Source organism: Ruditapes philippinarum, unplaced genomic scaffold (assembly GCF_026571515.1).
Source record: "Ruditapes philippinarum isolate M1 unplaced genomic scaffold, ASM2657151v2 ctg842_1_1_1_1, whole genome shotgun sequence".
Lineage (NCBI taxonomy): Eukaryota > Metazoa > Mollusca > Bivalvia > Venerida > Veneridae > Ruditapes > Ruditapes philippinarum.
Genome location: NW_026866721.1, coordinates 382,993 through 399,942, shown reverse-complemented (window position 1 = coordinate 399,942; position 16,950 = coordinate 382,993). Strand labels below are relative to the sequence as shown.

General features: G+C 32.3%; 1 protein-coding gene across 2 annotated transcripts; it reads right to left on the bottom strand.

Annotated features, from left to right (window-relative positions):
• Positions 1-17: 17 nt before the first annotated feature.
• On the bottom strand, positions 18-11,315 carry LOC132733467 (uncharacterized). 2 transcript variants are annotated; one of them, XR_009626170.1, is made up of 4 exons: positions 10,746-11,315; positions 8,950-9,918; positions 955-4,139; positions 18-122 (listed from the first exon to the last, which is right to left on the bottom strand). XR_009626170.1 is itself a non-coding variant. In XM_060720116.1 (3 exons), exons 2-3 carry the CDS (start codon positions 9,782-9,784, stop codon positions 1,768-1,770), a joined length of 3,207 nt encoding a protein of 1,068 aa, XP_060576099.1. In that variant the 5' UTR covers positions 9,785-9,918; positions 10,746-11,315; the 3' UTR covers positions 18-1,767. The 2 variants fall into 2 exon arrangements, 1 of the variants encoding a protein (XP_060576099.1); XM_060720116.1 differs by having other exon boundaries at positions 18-4,139.
• Between the last annotated feature and the right edge of the window lie 5,635 nt (positions 11,316-16,950).

Here is a 16,950-nt window from a genome sequence, read left to right as displayed (position 1 = left end):
TGGATAAACTGTTTGTAGGAAATGTTTTACGCTCGGGTTTTACGGGGTGACTTAGCTCCAGAGACGGGTTTGACAATAGGTTTAATTTAGGGTTTAAGATGCGAGGCCTTTAGGCTAGCGTTCTGGAAAAGATGAAAAAGACAGTTTTAAACAGTTGTTCACGTTTAATGTCTGAAGTCCAAAGTAAGAATGTGTATATACAGTTACAAATATAAAATACAATTTGAAATACATAATAGTTTTTAACATAATAAAAGCATATCACAACATATGTACTGATATTTGCAGACTGCAATAAAGGTATTTTAATTATAATGGGGGAAATAATAAGTTTTCATTTAATAAAATATAATAACTCGCATTAGCTAGTGAAAGGTACAATGTCATTACTTAAACTAAACAACTTTATATACTAGTATAAATTGCAAATTGCAAACTTATATACAAGTGTTTATTAATGTTATTGTCCTTTGTTATATTGTAAAAAAAATGAAACAGGGATCTTTACAATATTGTTGTAATTATTCACTTAATATTAAAATCTTCAATTATAGAAAAATCAACTTAACATATTTAACAAGAAAACATATTTACACAAAGTTTTTCAACTTTTGTTACTAAGTCTCTTTTCATAGATAAAAGGTAATAAAGACAGAATTTACAAACTGCCAGAAATTCATGTAATTATTAGATAGTTTAAAATTATGGTAAGCGATGGTTTCATTTATGATCCTTTGCCATTTTCATTAAATATGAAAACATTTGAGAATGCATACTAATACAACATAATAATTTCAAAAGTAGAAATTAAAATATAACACAGTTGCAAAAATTCAGATGATAAAAATTTCATAATGATTTTATAAACAAAGTACAAATATTTAGAAAATAAAGTATCATATTTAGTTTAATTATTCTAAATTGTACATTAGAAAATACAAAAATATCACATACCTGGAAAAGATGAAAAAGACAGTTTTAAACAGTTGTTCACGTTTAATGTCTGAAGTCCAAAGTAAGAATGACTTCAGATCTGTCTTTTGGCATAAAAATCAGCTTTCTTTTCCCAGGAAGGATTATTGTAGTGCAAACACAGGAACTAGGGTTTCATACCTATCTTTGTGTTATAATCAATTAAGGGTCTGGTATTTTGCTTAAGGGATTGACACTGCTTACTAAGATATGCCATTCTGGTAAGAGCTGATAAAACTACATTGTTAAGGATTTGGCTGTTTTAACACTTATAGAATTTAAGCCAGCACATACATTTTTAGACAATAATAACCCAAGCTGAATTGATGGCTTCTTTTACTAAGTTTTTATAGTAAAGTAAATTTGGCAAGTTTGAAAAATTAAGTACCAAATATTCTTACAATTAATAAAATGGAAATTATAAAACTGAAAAATATTTAAAGCAAAAGAATTTAAGAAAAATAGTAATATTCAAATTATCAAAATAAAATATATAGATATTACACTAGTTGTAATGGTAAATAAAATTACCCTAAAATCTAGAGTGTAATAGTTCCCTCCTGCTTTGAAGACTTTGGTCCCCAAAGTTTGAAAAATTATCAACATATAACAAGTACCAACACCAAAAGAAACATATATACAATAATATACACACGTTTTACAAGTCAACAATTATTTGTAATGAACAAAGTTATATTACAAACATAGCAATATGAATACAATAATATATTTGATATATACAGTACTGATTTTAGTACTTTGATAAGTTTTCTCAGTCTGCTTGATTGTCCCTTTTTATACATTATGCCTAATAGGAATCATTATTCCATGGTGAAACTGATATAAGTATACGAAGAAGGGTTTATTCAAGATAGACTTTGCTGTGTAAGCCTGTAGCATACTAATTGATAATTCAGACTGTACATTTATAATTTGTCCTGATAGTTTATTTTGCATGTAAAAATTTGGCCATGCAAGTGACAACTTTGGAGAATACCAATGTCCAATTATTTGTAAATTTGTGATAGCATCAGGGACATTGATATCATAATGCGTGGGACACATAGGCAATGAAATAATGTCAAGTAAAATGCATTTTGTTCCATTAGTAATTTCTAGACAAATTTTTGGAGTTTGTTTAGCTTGGAAATGTTTCCACAATACATAAATGATAAGCAAGATTAAAGTGCTTGACAGAACAAAATTGATGTGGTCCCAGGTTAAATCAATAGACATTAAATTTTTGTTTTCTTGAGACATGCTTGATTCTGTTGTATATATAAATGATGGCATATTATTTGGAATAGCTTTACATTTATTTACATTTTGTACGAACATTAATGCTGCACTGAGTTTACGGACTTTACAGAATGTCCAAAGTAAAAGTACTGATAAAATAGCAGTCACACTCATAGTACATATTAACAGAATACTATCTATATCAGGCCAATTAGATTGAAGCTGTATTTGGTTATCTAATAAAGGTTCTGTAAGAGACTGAAATATAGTAGCATCTTTCTTAGCTACTTCTGCCATTTTTGACAAGCTTAAATGAGCTTTAGAATCATCCACAATGACATTAGACATTTTGTGTTGATAAATTTTTAACTGTGGAATAGACACGTTCATAGGATATTTAAAAATAGTATCAGCAAAAATATGGTCCACAAATGAGGTATCAAAAAAATGTTGAAGTAGTGCTAGGTTTACAGGATGCAATATTGTTACATTATCAACATGTTTATGACATGACCCGAGTCTAGAGGGTAGAAAATGATAATGAGTTGAAACCGAACATCTACAAGGAACGGTGAATACACAAAAATCACACCCGGCAACCATTCTATGGTCCCTTAAACATTGTAAAGACAAAAATGGTGTCCTATACAGTATGATCGAATTATAGGCTAGTTCTACTATTTTTGGTTTGATCACATTTTGGACAAATCTAAAATTGCACAATGTTTTTACTAATGCTTTATCATTAGCAAATAGTGCTAATATACAAGATGTGTCAGTAATTGGCCTTAAAGCAAAATTAGATCTGCAGAGTTTAATTGTTTTTCCTGAGCATGTCATTACATCAGATTTGGTTACTGCAGCATAATACTGTTTATTATAAGTTACTAACATACTATCAGGTAAATCTAACAGTTGAGTTGCATGCTTGGATGTGGAATTAATAGGGACGGGTACAGACAAAATTTTGTACAATATAAGGGGTTCTTGAAAACTGGAAATAGGCAGTTTCAAAGTAATGTAAATTTTTGAACCATTTCTTGCAAACATATATTTGCAATCAGAATATACATCACTTGCAGATTTGTATGATAGGTAGAATCCATTAAATTTAGCTTCCAAAATGGTTTGAATATCCTGTAACATACTAGTTATTTCTTCAGCAGAAATTAATAGTGGTGATAGTTTACCATTTAATAAACTTGATATACCTAACCTAAGCTGATCAAGTTCATGATTTAGGTTTGCAGAGGTGTCAATTTGGTCTACTAAAATACTGATAATGTAGTCAAACGTATGTTCAATATTGACTGCAGTTGAATGTATTTCTGACTGAACATATTTAATTGCCAGCATATTATCAGTTATTCCATTCATCAGGTTATCCATACGCTTGTTAGCTGTAGATATGTATGAGCTAAGATGGTCTTCATGTTGAGCCAATGTCTTAGCTAGACCAACTGACACTTTGTTAAGTTTATTCATATGTTGAGCTAAAATGTTCACATCATCCATCGTAGCTGTTCCGAAGATTCCTTTTGACAACTTGCCTATGAAGGGAAGCAGACTCCTACGACTTCTTGACTTATGAACCTTAGTTTCAGGCACTAGCTCTTCAATCAATTGTATGGTTGCATTGAAACGGCTATTAGTTTCTGCGCGTATTGTGTTTAACTGTGTAATAATATGCGTGAGCATTGCACAAGTAATGTTAGTTTTAGTACAGGTTGCTAACATAGGCACCATTATTGGGTTTGGTATATCCAATTCAAAAGTATGAAACCAGAAATCTTGGGCAATGATCACTTTATCAGATTGTTTGAAAACAACACCATAGTTCAATCTTTGTAACATCTCTGATCCTCCACACGACCCCATCAGATTAACAAGAAAAATTATGCCAAGGAGAGTTTTGCCATCAACGAATCCTGAAAGTAAGTAGAAGTTCGATAAAATGCTGGTAGTGAATCAGGAAAGAGGAATAGCACTATGTGACAACATGGAGATATGTTGTAGGATTCACTACAAGGATTCTATATATAGATAGATTAAAAGAAGTGAAAGAAAGCATTGGCCAATTTGGATTCGTGACAACTACAACTTGCCCTAGAACAATGTATCAACCTTAATCATCAGAACGAGTGAAACATTTCAAGTTTTTCTTTCTTTTACGCCCTTGTTTGGTGTATGTTTTCAGATATTCATATATTTTTCGGCGATTAACAAATGGTTCATGTATCCACTTCTTGGTGTCATCGGGCCATAGTACCCTATACCATTGTTTTGCACCTTTTCTACATGCATGAATAATACGTATATCATCTGACATCGCATCATGTTTAATAGTGTCTTCATCCTCATTTTGGGGATTTTCCATCTGAGGGTTAACATTTTGTTCAGGATTTTGCTGCTGCACAGGTGTTTGCTGTGACAAGTCTACCTGTTGACTTTGTTGGTTATCATTAGAGCTTTGCTGCCTTACATGATAAAGTTTAAGTCTACTTGCATTAACATTTCCCTTAATAACTTTATTTAATTCAATGTTTTTAAGGGTGTAAGTAAAGTTTGGACCTAAATCAGTAATTTGGTAAGGGCCTTTCCATTTAGCATAAAGTTTTGGGGTAAGTCCTTTAGGTACTTTTTCTTGTTTTAATAAAACAGAGTCCCCTACTTTAAATTCTGGCACTTTTGCTTTTAAATCATGGCGAGATTTTGCCTTTGTTTGTGCTGTTTGCATGTTTTTCGCTGCTATTTCTTGACAAATTTTTAATTTTTCAATAAGGCTTGCGAGAAATTGCTTAGCATCTTGTGCTAATGATGGTTTAGGTAGAAGTGAAGTATCTATTGGTAGATGCATTACTTCCCCAAATAGTAACTCATAAGGACTATAGCCATGGGTCTCAGTACATGGGGTTGCCCTAAAAGCCATCATAACACTAGACAGAAGGGAAGGCCAATTTGTTTGGTCCTTTGATATATAAGCTCTTAATGTTTGAGCTAGTGTGCTATTTGCCCTTTCAACCGCGGCATTAGTCTGGGGGTGATAGCTGGATGTGTGATGTTGTTTTACTTCGAACATCTCACAAAGTGCTTGAACCAGTTTAGACATAAAGTTTTTCCCGCGATCAGAGACAATTGTTCGTGGGGCTCCATATCTCGTAAATACTTCATGATATAAGACATGGGCAGTTTCCTTTGCTTCTTGGGTCCTTAATGGATGAGCTTCAGTCCATTTTGTAAATGAGTCCACAATTAAAAGGACATATTGGTAACCTTCCTTAGTTTTAGGCAATGGCCCAAGGATATCTATATGGACTCTTGAGAAGCGTTTTTCTATTGGCAAAGGATTTAGAGGGGGATCTTTTCTATTTCGGGGAACTTTTGATCTTTGGCAAATATCGCATGTTTTTATATATTCTGATATGTCTTGGAGCATTTTAGGCCAAAAGTATTTTTGCTTAATTGCCTCATAAGTTTTCTTTAATGCGAAATGGCCTCCACCAGCCATAGAGTCATGATAAGCTTCAAGAACTTCTTTTCTTTTAACCTTGGGAAGAGCCAATTGTAAAATCATTTTATTTGGGTCAATTTCCTGTTTATTTTTACCTGATTTAGTTCTTGCTGTATGAATGTGATATAGTAACCCATCCATCACTGCATATTGGTTGTTTGCAACTACAGTGATGACATCATGCTTATCTGGGTCATTTGGTAGAACATTTTTATCAAGGAAAGCCAAAATATCTTTAAAGTCGGGACACTCCTGCTGTAACTCTAACATGGTTTTAGTTTCAGGATTATCTGTAACACAAACTGTCGGTGGGTCTTGATACTCAAATGTTACTTCACTGAGTACCAAAGATCCCCGAGCTTCGTTTGACTCCTGAAACCTAACATTATCAGAATTTGTAATATTAAATGGCCTTGATTGGAAAGAATGTTCATCCTCTGCCACTTTGTCAGATTCAGCATCATCAATAGTTCCATTTGTTTCCTTGTTCTTAATGTAAGACTCCTTTTCTGCAGTATTAGTATTTTTCACAACACTGTCAGAATTAGAGGCAACACATATTGATACAGTCTCTGATGTTTTATGCCCCAAAGCCGGAGTGTTACTCATGGGACTAGATTTTTCTACAGCGCCATGAGAACTCCCTGACAATGTTTTTGGCTTAACATCATGACTGCTGGAAGAAAGCTTTTCGTACTGTATCCTTGATAAAGCATCAGCATTTTGGTTCTTTGTACCCTTTTTATATTTAATTTCAAAATCAAATGTTTGCAATTTTGTGACCCATCTACCAATTCTGCCAGTAGTATCTTTTTGTTTCTTTAACCATTCTAGGGCTTTATGATCAGTATATACGGTAAATGGTCGGTGAGTTAAATAATGTTTAAATGTTTCAATACCGCATTTTATGGCAAGACATTCAAGTTCTGTAATGGGCCAATTTTTCTCATCCGGACGAATAGCTCTACCTCCATAAGAAACCACATATTCATGACCATTTTCATCAAGTTGTCCTAGAATATAACCTAACGCATGACCACTTGCATCAGTTGTTAAAATGAAATCTTTGTTCATGTCAGGAAATCTTAAAATAGGTGGACTGGTAAGGGCAATTTTAAGTTTTTCGAAAGCTGCTTGACATTCATCAGTCCAGTCCCCATGTGAAAACTTTCGCTTGACTTCTTTTTTCAACAATTTGTGTAAAGGAATGCAAATTTTTGAATAATTCAAAACAAATCTACGATAGTAGTTACATAGTCCTAGAAAACCCCTAAGCTCTTTTTGTGTATTAGGTACTGGAAAATTTTGTATTTTCTCGGTCTTTTCGGGATCCACACTAATACCATTTTCAGAAAGAATGTGACCTAGAAACATAACCTTTTCAACCCCAAATTTACATTTTGATGGTTTTAAAGTAAGTTTAGCCTCCCTTAACCTTTGAAAGACTTCATCAAGATGTTTAAGGTGGGTTTTAAAATCTGGACTGAAAATCAAGATGTCATCAATATAACAAAGGACGTGTTTCCAATTTAAGCCCTTTAATACTAATGACATTAACAACTGAAAACTCATGGCGGCATTTCGGAGGCCGAATGGCATCCTTTGGAACTCGAAAACCCCCTCATGCGTAACAAATGCTGCCTTATGACGGGTTTCAGGGTCAAGCTCAATTTGATAAAATGCCGAGTTTAAATCAAGTGTTGAAAATACCTTAGCTTTACTTTCACCTAAAGCATCAAAAACATCTTCTAGCCTAGGGAGAGGTTGAAAGATTGGTTCAGTGATTTGATTTAGTTTTCTATAATCCACGGCAAAGCGCCATGTATTATCCTTCTTCTTAACCAAGACCACCGGTGAGTGCCAACAACTTGTTGATCTTTTCACTAACCCATTTTCAGACAGTTCATTTACTAAATCTTCAGTTACTTTCTTTTTAATTGGATCTTGGCGGTAAAATGGTGACCTAACTGGTTTTGCTCCAGGTATAGTTTCTATCTTATGGGAATATAAATTTGTATGCCCAATAGTGCTCATAGAAGTAGAAAATACATCATGATTTTGGTGTAAAAAGTTTAAAAGCTGCTTTTGTTCAGCAGGTGTTAAATTATCATTACTAACATCAAAATCCAGATCAGACATTTGATTTTTCAGAGTTGAGTCAGCTTTGATATTAACATTTGAAACTGATTCTTCATCAGACTCTTTAAATGTATGAATCTCATTCTCATCAACAATACAAACATTTGCAAGTACTCTATTAGTGTTTAACTTAATATCTACTTTAGTGGGATTTAGCACTCTCATTATGGTTTTGCTATCCTTAGTAGTCACAAGACACCTAGCACCTACAAGTTTTGTGGACCCTAAATTTGCTGAAGGCTCTAATAGCACTGTATTATTTTTAAATTCCTTTGAAACCCTTACTGGAATGCTAATTTCAGTTTCAGGTGGTACAGATACAGGTTTAAGACTTCTAACGTAGCCAAATTTACTGTCACGAACCAAAGCTACGCAAATAGTTTCATCCATTATTGTCATTAATTGTTTGTGAAAATCAATTTTCACCCTGTAATCCTTCATAAAATCTAAGCCTATAATGACAGGATGGTGCAACTGCTCTAGTACAATGAAATTTTGTTTAAATTCACAGCCAGAAAATCTTAATGGCAGGGTGATTTCACCACATACATAATGGTGTTCACCCCCAACCCCAATAATACGTGAGAGTCTTGATGGTTTGATAACAAAGTCATCACTTTTACCAAATTTTTCTATCTGTGATTTTTCAATACAGCTCACGCTAGCTCCCGAATCTACCAAAGCTCTAATTTTCTTATTGCTAATTTCGACCAAGACAGTATTTCGGTCCAAAGAGGTAGCAACAATAACTTCCTCATCTTTTTGTTTTAAATTTAACCTTTTTGATTCTGACCTTTGACCACTATTCTGACTTTTAGCACTTGTTTTGGAATTATTTTGAGTTTCTTCTTTTTTTGATAATTTAGCACTATTATTTTGATTTAAGCCTTGACATGACTTCTTGCCTATATGGTGTCCATTCGCAAAAGCATTGCATTTACGAACGGACGCGAGTCCCTATTGTTGATTTTTAAGTTTATCTTCATTCTTACGCTTATAGCAAGTTTCGGAAAAATGATTCCTTCCATTACAAAATAAGCATATTTTACCGAATGCAGGACAATCTTGCAAAGAATGAGAAAACTTACCTTCACATCTTCTACATCCTATCTTGTCATCATTTTGACGCTGCCTGTCTCTAAGACCTCTGGTTCGGCTCCATGTTGGCTTGGGCATCTCACTCTCTTGACCCCGTAGCTCTATTGCCTCTAGACGTTGACTAATCTTCTCTAATTGTTGACCGACTATATTTGGGAAGTTGGAGGCTGCATTGATTGACCCTGAGGTAGCTGCGATGGTTCTTTCTGCCAAGGTGGCTGCCTTACGTAGCTCCTCAAGAGTTTTTACATTCTGTGGCATAACAATAGCCTTAACTTGCCCACTAAGTCCTTTAATAGCAACACTGCACAGAAGATCTTCGGAATAGCTCTGTCCATTGGTTACTTTTAAAATCCTTGTAAAATAATGGGCACAACTTTCCCCATGTTGCTGCTGCAAAGATAACAACGCCATATTTGTGTCCAGCCCATCACTGCCATTGAACCTGTCTTTTAAGGCGGCTGTTAGCGATTCGTAATTGCCTTTGGTATCTGCTGGTAATGAGCTAAACCAAGCAACTGCATGGTCCCTTAAATAAAATGGTAACATCTTACATCGTTTGTCTGCATTGTGACCATGTACATCAGCAAAATTGTTGAACCATACCAGCCATTCGTCAGCCCTTTCTCCTGGATTGCCGTGGAATGGTGAAATAGATATTTGTGGCATAGCCATAATCACTTCCTCCGTGGTTATCAGATCTACCTCGAGGTCGCTGAGCCCTAACGAGTCTTCTGATACTGGATCAGCCTCTGGCTCTGATGCACTATCCTCGGTTGGCAAATCCCTTGAGCGAAGATAATAACAATTTATCGGGTTTGACATTTAACTCGAGTTCTAACCTCTGTGTACTCCACCAGTTTTTACGCTCGGGTTTTACGGGGTGACTTAGCTCCAGAGACGGGTTTGACAATAGGTTTAATTTAGGGTTTAAGATGCGAGGCCTTTAGGCTAGCGTTCTGGAAAAGATGAAAAAGACAGTTTTAAACAGTTGTTCACGTTTAATGTCTGAAGTCCAAAGTAAGAATTTCATATACAGTTACAAATATAAAATACAATTTGAAATACATAATAGTTTTTAACATAATAAAAACATATCACAACATATGTACTTATATTTGCAGACTGCAATAAATGTATATTTAATTATAATGGGGAAAATAATAAGTTTTCATTTAATAAAATATAATAACTCGCATTAGCTAGTGAAAGGTACAATGTCATTACTTAAACTAAACAACTTTATATACTAGTATAAATTGCAAATTGCAAACTTATATACAAGTGTTTATTAATGTTATTGTCCTTTTGTTACGTTGTAAAAAAATGAAACAGTGATCTTTACAATATTGTTGTAATAATTCACTTAATATTTAAATCTTCAATTATAGAAAAATCAACTTAACATATTTAACAAGAAAACATATTTACACAAAGTTTTTTAACTTTTGTTATTAAATCTCTTTTCATAGATAAAAGGTAATAAAGACAGAATTTACAAACTGCCAGAAATTCATGTAATTATTAAATAGTTCAATATTATGGTAAGCGATGGTTTCATTTATGATCCTTTGCCATTTTCATTAAATATGAAAACATTTGAGAATGCATACTAATACAACATAATAATTTCAAAAGTAGAAATTAAAATATAACACAGTTGCAAAAATTCAGATGATAAAAACTACATAATGATTTTATAAGCAAAGTACAAATATTTAGAAAATTAAGTATTTAGTTTAATTATTCTAAATTGTACATTAGAAAATACAAAAATATCACATACCTGGAAAAGATGAAAAAGACAGTTTTAAACAGTTGTTCACGTTTAATGTCTGAAGTCCAAAGTAAGAATGACTTCAGATCTGTCTTTTGGTATAAAAATCAGCTTTCTTTTCCCAGGAAGGATTATTGCAGTGCAAACACAGGAACTAGGGTTTCATGCCTATCTTTGTGTTATAATCAATTAAGGGTCTGGTATTTTGCTTAAGGGATTGACACTGCTTACTAAGATATGTCATTCTGGTAAGAGCTGATAAAACTACATTGTTAAGGATTTGGCTGTTTTAACACTTATAGAATTTAAGCCAGCACATACATTTTTAGACAATAATAACCCAAGCTAACTTGATGGCTTCTTTTACTAAGTTTTTATAGTAAAGTAAATTTGGCAAGTTTGAAAAATTAAGTACCAAATATTTTTACAATTGATGAAATGGAAATTATAAAACTGAAAAATATTTAACGCAAAAGAATTTAAGAAAAATAGTAATATTCAAATTACCAAAATAAAATATATAGATATTACACTAGTTGTAATGGTAAATAAAATTACCCTAAAATCTAGAGTGTAATATAACTGTTAAATTGATCACTGCAAGGGTTAACCACTTTCGGTTCCAGCAGGTTAACAGTTAAATTGATCACTGCAAGGGTTAACCACTTTTGGTTCCAGCAGGTTAACTGTTAAATTGATCACTGCAAGGGTTAACCACTTTTGGTTCCAGCAGGTTAACTGTTAACTTGATCACTGCAAGGGTTAACCACTTTTGGTTCCAGCAGGTTAACTGTTACATTTGATCACTGCAAGGGTTAACCACTTTTGGTTCCAGCAGGTTAACTGTTAAATTGATCACTGCAAGGGTTAACCACTTTTGGTTCCAGCAGGTTAACTGTTAAATTGATCACTGCAAGGGTTAACCACTTTCGGTTCCAGCAGGTTAACAGTTAAATTGATCACTGCAAGGGTTAACCACTTTTGGTTCCAGCAGGTTAACTGTTAAATTGATCACTGCAAGGGTTAACCACTTTTGGTTCCAGCAGGTTAACTGTTAAATTGATCACTGCAAGGGTTAACCACTTTTGGTTCCAGCAGGTTAACTGTTATATTTGATCACTGCAAGGGTTAACCACTTTTGGTTCCAGCAGGTTAACTGTTAAGTTGATCACTGCAAGGGTTAACCACTTTCGGTTCATGCAGGTTAACAGTAATAAATTGATCACTGAGACTTCTGAGGGGATAATAAAATTTAATAATTTTAGATTTTGTCTAATGTTGTTACAGTTGTTTAAATAATTGGCATATATTGTCAGTTTATTATAAGATTATATTGTCAGATGATACTAGATTGTAATTGTCAGCAATTGACAACTTAATTAGGACAGATTTATAGGCTTGTTGATCAGATTGTCTGATGGAAAGTCGGTGTAATTTCATTGCATTCAGATCAAATAATTGTATCAAAAATTGTGTAGAAATATGAAAATGAAATATGAGAGGAAAGAAAAATTTTAGCTGGACTGTTTGAAGTACTCAACTTATGCGTCTGTGTCAATGCCATTGCCACTTGGTCTCACTTTGGTTAAGTTTCTGCATGCAAGTTGGAATCTCCAAAACTATTGAAGGGAATGGGTTGAACATATTCTAAGACTTGTTCGAACAGGATTGGCACAGATCCCATAACTTAAGTAACCTTTTTACAGAGTTATGCCCCTTTGTTAATAATGTCAATAATATTAATAATGTACAAATAGCTCTCATTTCAGTAAAATGTATGAACATTATTATTAAAATTGGTTTGAATTTAACAAAGGAAATATCTTAAATAATTCTTAATGGCAGATTTCATAGGTTTTCCTGTTCTCATCTAGAAATTGCACAATGATAAATAATAATAATAAATAGCTTTGTGTAGCCAAGTGGCGTCTTTCCCCTAAACTGGTCACATAAATATCAATGTTAACATTATTAATGATTATTACAATAGTAATTTTGACTGGTTCCATGCTGCTTTTTCAAAAAGGAATTTTATCCCAAAATTCATCTTATATTAAAATTGTCATTATTCTGTGGAAAAATGTTAATATTCTCAATTGAGATAGAATCTGGAAGAGGAATGCCTGTAAATTAAAGAATAATTTATTCCAGAAAGTTTTCAGGCAAAAAATAATGTAATGTGCTCCCATTAAAACCTTTAACAGTTGAAATTCGGTGAAAGTGCAGTCAGTGCTAATACATTACATAATTGACCCAAAGGACCATTTAATTAACACAAAGATATTTTACTTTATAAAATTAATGAATTTGGAGACATCACAAGAGGTAAAGTCTGATGTTTAAACTTGTCAACATAATGCAAGCTTGCAACGTGAGTTTTGAAAAAGGCTACCAGACTATTTAAGAACTTTATTTTATAGATATTTTCTTTGATATCAAAATGAACAGCCTCCTTCCACATGCTATAATTATGTCATTATAAAATGACATGTAAGAAACAAAATATAAAAAAATAGAATTTGAAACACAAGTTGTAATTAATAATCATATGTTGTCATTTAATAAGCCTTTGACCAAATGTTTTCAAAGAAAATTAGAAAGAAAGATTTCAACAGGAAGCATGATACTTAGATTAGTGTTTAAATAAAAACTCTTTACCTTTTTGACGATGTTGGTGTTGCCATTCATGAATAAAAGGAACATAAAAAATAAGTTTTCGAGATATATACATTAAAATTTTGATTACACAAATGATTATGTATCACGGCAATGCTTTAATCAGCTGCTTAAATTGGCCTGTAACCATATGTTTGATACATTTCCCCTTTGATCAAGAAAATAGGTAGAATTAAAATCTCATTAATAGCGGTGACTCAAAAATCATGATTTTTTTAAGAATTTGAAATTTGTTGCTCACAGCTAGGGGTAAATGATTTAGAAAATCTTTGTAGTTTATAAAAAGAAGAATACACCCAAATTATACTGATAAAAAAGAGCTTCAGTTCTGACAATACACAGTTTAAAGCTGTTGTATAGTATCTCCCATAAATCACAAATTTAATTTGTATGAATATTTAATTTTATGAACATTTTGTGAGTCTAGATATGGACAGAGATGGGTGTAAGTGGTTAAATTGACTGCCTCTTAATCCATGAATCCTTGGTTTGAGCCCTACTTGGGTCATGACCGTGTTACATTATATGACACTGTTACTGATCAGTTCCAAGAAGTAAACTGACCAGAGTCACTTGTTTATGTTCAAATAAGTTACAAACTTTCTTTCACAATTGAATTTGAAATAATTAACCTTTTTGTCCGAGAAGTTTTTGCTTAAACATAAACAACTATGACATCATTTAGACCAATTAAAAAGAAACATTTCAGTAAGGTGGATTACCTATATAATTGCTTGTTTATATTGGATATGTTGATGGTAAATCAGTGCTATAATAGTAAGGTGGATTCAATTAATGGGAGTAAGATACAATTTCACTAAAATGCTAATTTATTTGTTATGTTATAAATGTTAATGAGGTCGTTGCCATCGGTAATTTAGGTGAATTAGGTCAGATCGGACCACACTGGCTTTAAATCTTGATGATTGTGTAAATTTATTATGCAGGAATGTATTACTTAGGTAGTTAGCAAAAAATTGAAAGTTCTATGTAAGACCAGAGACATATGTACATGACAGGTTACCTACATCGCTCTGGTAAGACTGACATCATGCTCAATACAAAACGTAAATTGGGTGGATGAAACTTTTCTTTCTTTTTTTTTTTTTTGAAAAGTGAGGAATTGTAGATTAAGATGATGATAGACGTGTTGTTTTTTTTTTTGTTTTGTTTTTTTTTGTATTTTTTATTGGTATTTACATTGACAAAAAAAAATGTGATCATTTAGGTGTCTTCTGAAATCTAAACAAGCAACGTTCTTGTGACTTAATGAAAGTATTCTGCAACTGTTTGCGATAGTAAGAGAGCTAACATATGGCTATTATATTTTACGAGTGCAAGTTGAGTAACATTATGGAATCCTGCGCACGTCTTGGGAATGAGTTATTATCTTTTTACCTTGTTGAATATTTTACCTGATTGTTGTTTTGTTAGGTATTTTGGAGCGTCAGTCTGGTATTTCAGACTCCGATAATCTGGTGCTGAAAATCATCTGCTCGAAAAAGTGAATAATTATCATTAGTATTTCATGGTTTTACGCTTCAACGATTACAGTCGGTGGTCACAAACCTCAGAGGCGCACATAATTTTCTTTTTTTATGATATTTTCATGATTTTCATCATCTGATTGATCTAATGTAACCTGCCATATGATGTATATACCATTTGTTATATAACAAAGTGCAATATGTACTGACTGGATGCCTGATAATGTAAGCAGTGAAAATGTGGTAAAATTTGAAAACCACAGGAATTGTACACTCCAAGGAGGCTGCCTTAGGGACATACAATAGAAGGATTGAACTTGTAACCGCAGTTTTATCTACAAATTATCTATATTTAAAATCTTATAAACATAAATGCAAATTTTCACAGGATTTTTAAATACCAAATGTTGAGTTTATATCAAATTTCAAAGGTTATTTCATGGAATCTAAGGTTTTGTTAAGGTTATATATGCATGGTTATATATATATAACTTGTTATATATCAAGGTTATATTTATATAAGATCAATTGATCAGATTATTGGTCATTTAATTTAGTCAATAAATGTTAAGAATTTTTTTGAGAAAAAAAATGTAAGTGCTAGGTGTACAATATCAAGCCTTTTTCTTTTAAATAGGACTAATTGTTTTAGTTTGAATAGATTCATGAATAAATGATTCATTGAAGTAGCATGTTTTAGTAGGCGCTCATTTTATCATTTAGGAATCATTTAAGTGAAACAGTATACATTTCATCCATGCTTCCAAGAGATAAATTATCATTTTCTTAAAATATTCAGCATAGCTTATGTATCGTGACTGGTTTACATTATTGTGTTTTCTTTTCTGCAAATTTTTTTTTTCAAGAATCGTTCCGTATATTTTTTTATATTTTTTTTTGTGTAAATAGGCTACTTTTTTTTTTTTACTATAGATCAATGTGTTATAAAAGAATAAAAGTTTAACCTAATAAAAATTATTGTAACTTAAATACCTTCACTGGATTTTTTTAGCTTTGGGGTACTTGGATGATAGATAAAATTCATAGACACAGTCTGATTGTTGTTTTTTGCGCCGTCTGCTGCAAAATCTGAGTAAAAGAGAAGCTTGTAACAGATTGAGCTGTGATAGATGCTTGGATTTTAAAAGTAGCAGGGGACTTTTAGTAATGAATTTTATTTTGGCATATTTTAAAATCAGAAAGTGTGAAAATTTTGGATTCTGAAAATTAAACAATCAAGACTAATTACCAATGTAAGTAAACAATGTTTATTTAAAAAAAAAACAACAATTAACTACTGTAACAGCAGAAAAAGAAAATTTCAAGAATTATTCTATGTTTTTAAGATCATTATGATAAATCATTTAATATGATATTTTAAGGAGTTGTAGATAATTTTATGAAATAAATATATGCTAAAGTTTCATAAAATATTTGATATGCTTATTAATTATAAACATATAACTTTTGAAAAAATTAATTCTATGAAACAACGTGAATAAGTACCCTATCACCTTTTGCATTTACTTCTTTACTACCCATAGCTTACTTTTTTTAACTTGAATCATAAGTTCTTGTCATATAGTTTCTGCAAGGCCAGTCCAAAATATTTAGATGTAAACCATGGATTTGAAGATATTTTTTACATTGGTCAAATTTGCATTTTGGGAAAATGTTAAACTGTAAAAAAAGAAAGACTAGCTTGTATATTAATGAAGTCTGACCAGGCTCTAAATTATACTGTTGGTAGATAATTTTAATTTGCATTTTGATTTACCCTTTCAACTTCAAATGGAATATTTCAAATTCTTAGTAGGGCTAATCCATTACAGATTCAGCAGCCAGTTTGGTTGTTAACTGCTATCTTTAGACAATGCAGAAAAAACATGAGATTTGTGAACAGAACTCATTTTTCTGAATGGAAACTTTTTTTCTTCATTTTTTGTCAGACGTTTTTTTTCTTTTTATTATTTCTGAAATAGACAAGTGTGACAGCTTGGATCAGAAACAAATTCCACACCCAAGTAGTTACACTGAGATACCTCACCATT

Excerpts from the sequence above, each read along its gene's own strand:
- LOC132733467 (XM_060720116.1), bottom strand. The coding sequence starts at position 9,784 with ATGTCAAACCCGATAAATTGTTATTATCTTCGCTCAAGGGATTTGCCA. Across the intron at positions 4,140-8,949 it reads AGGATGTAGAAGATGTGAAG|GATTCGTTGATGGCAAAACT; the intron begins GTAAGTTTTCTC and ends ACTTACTTTCAG.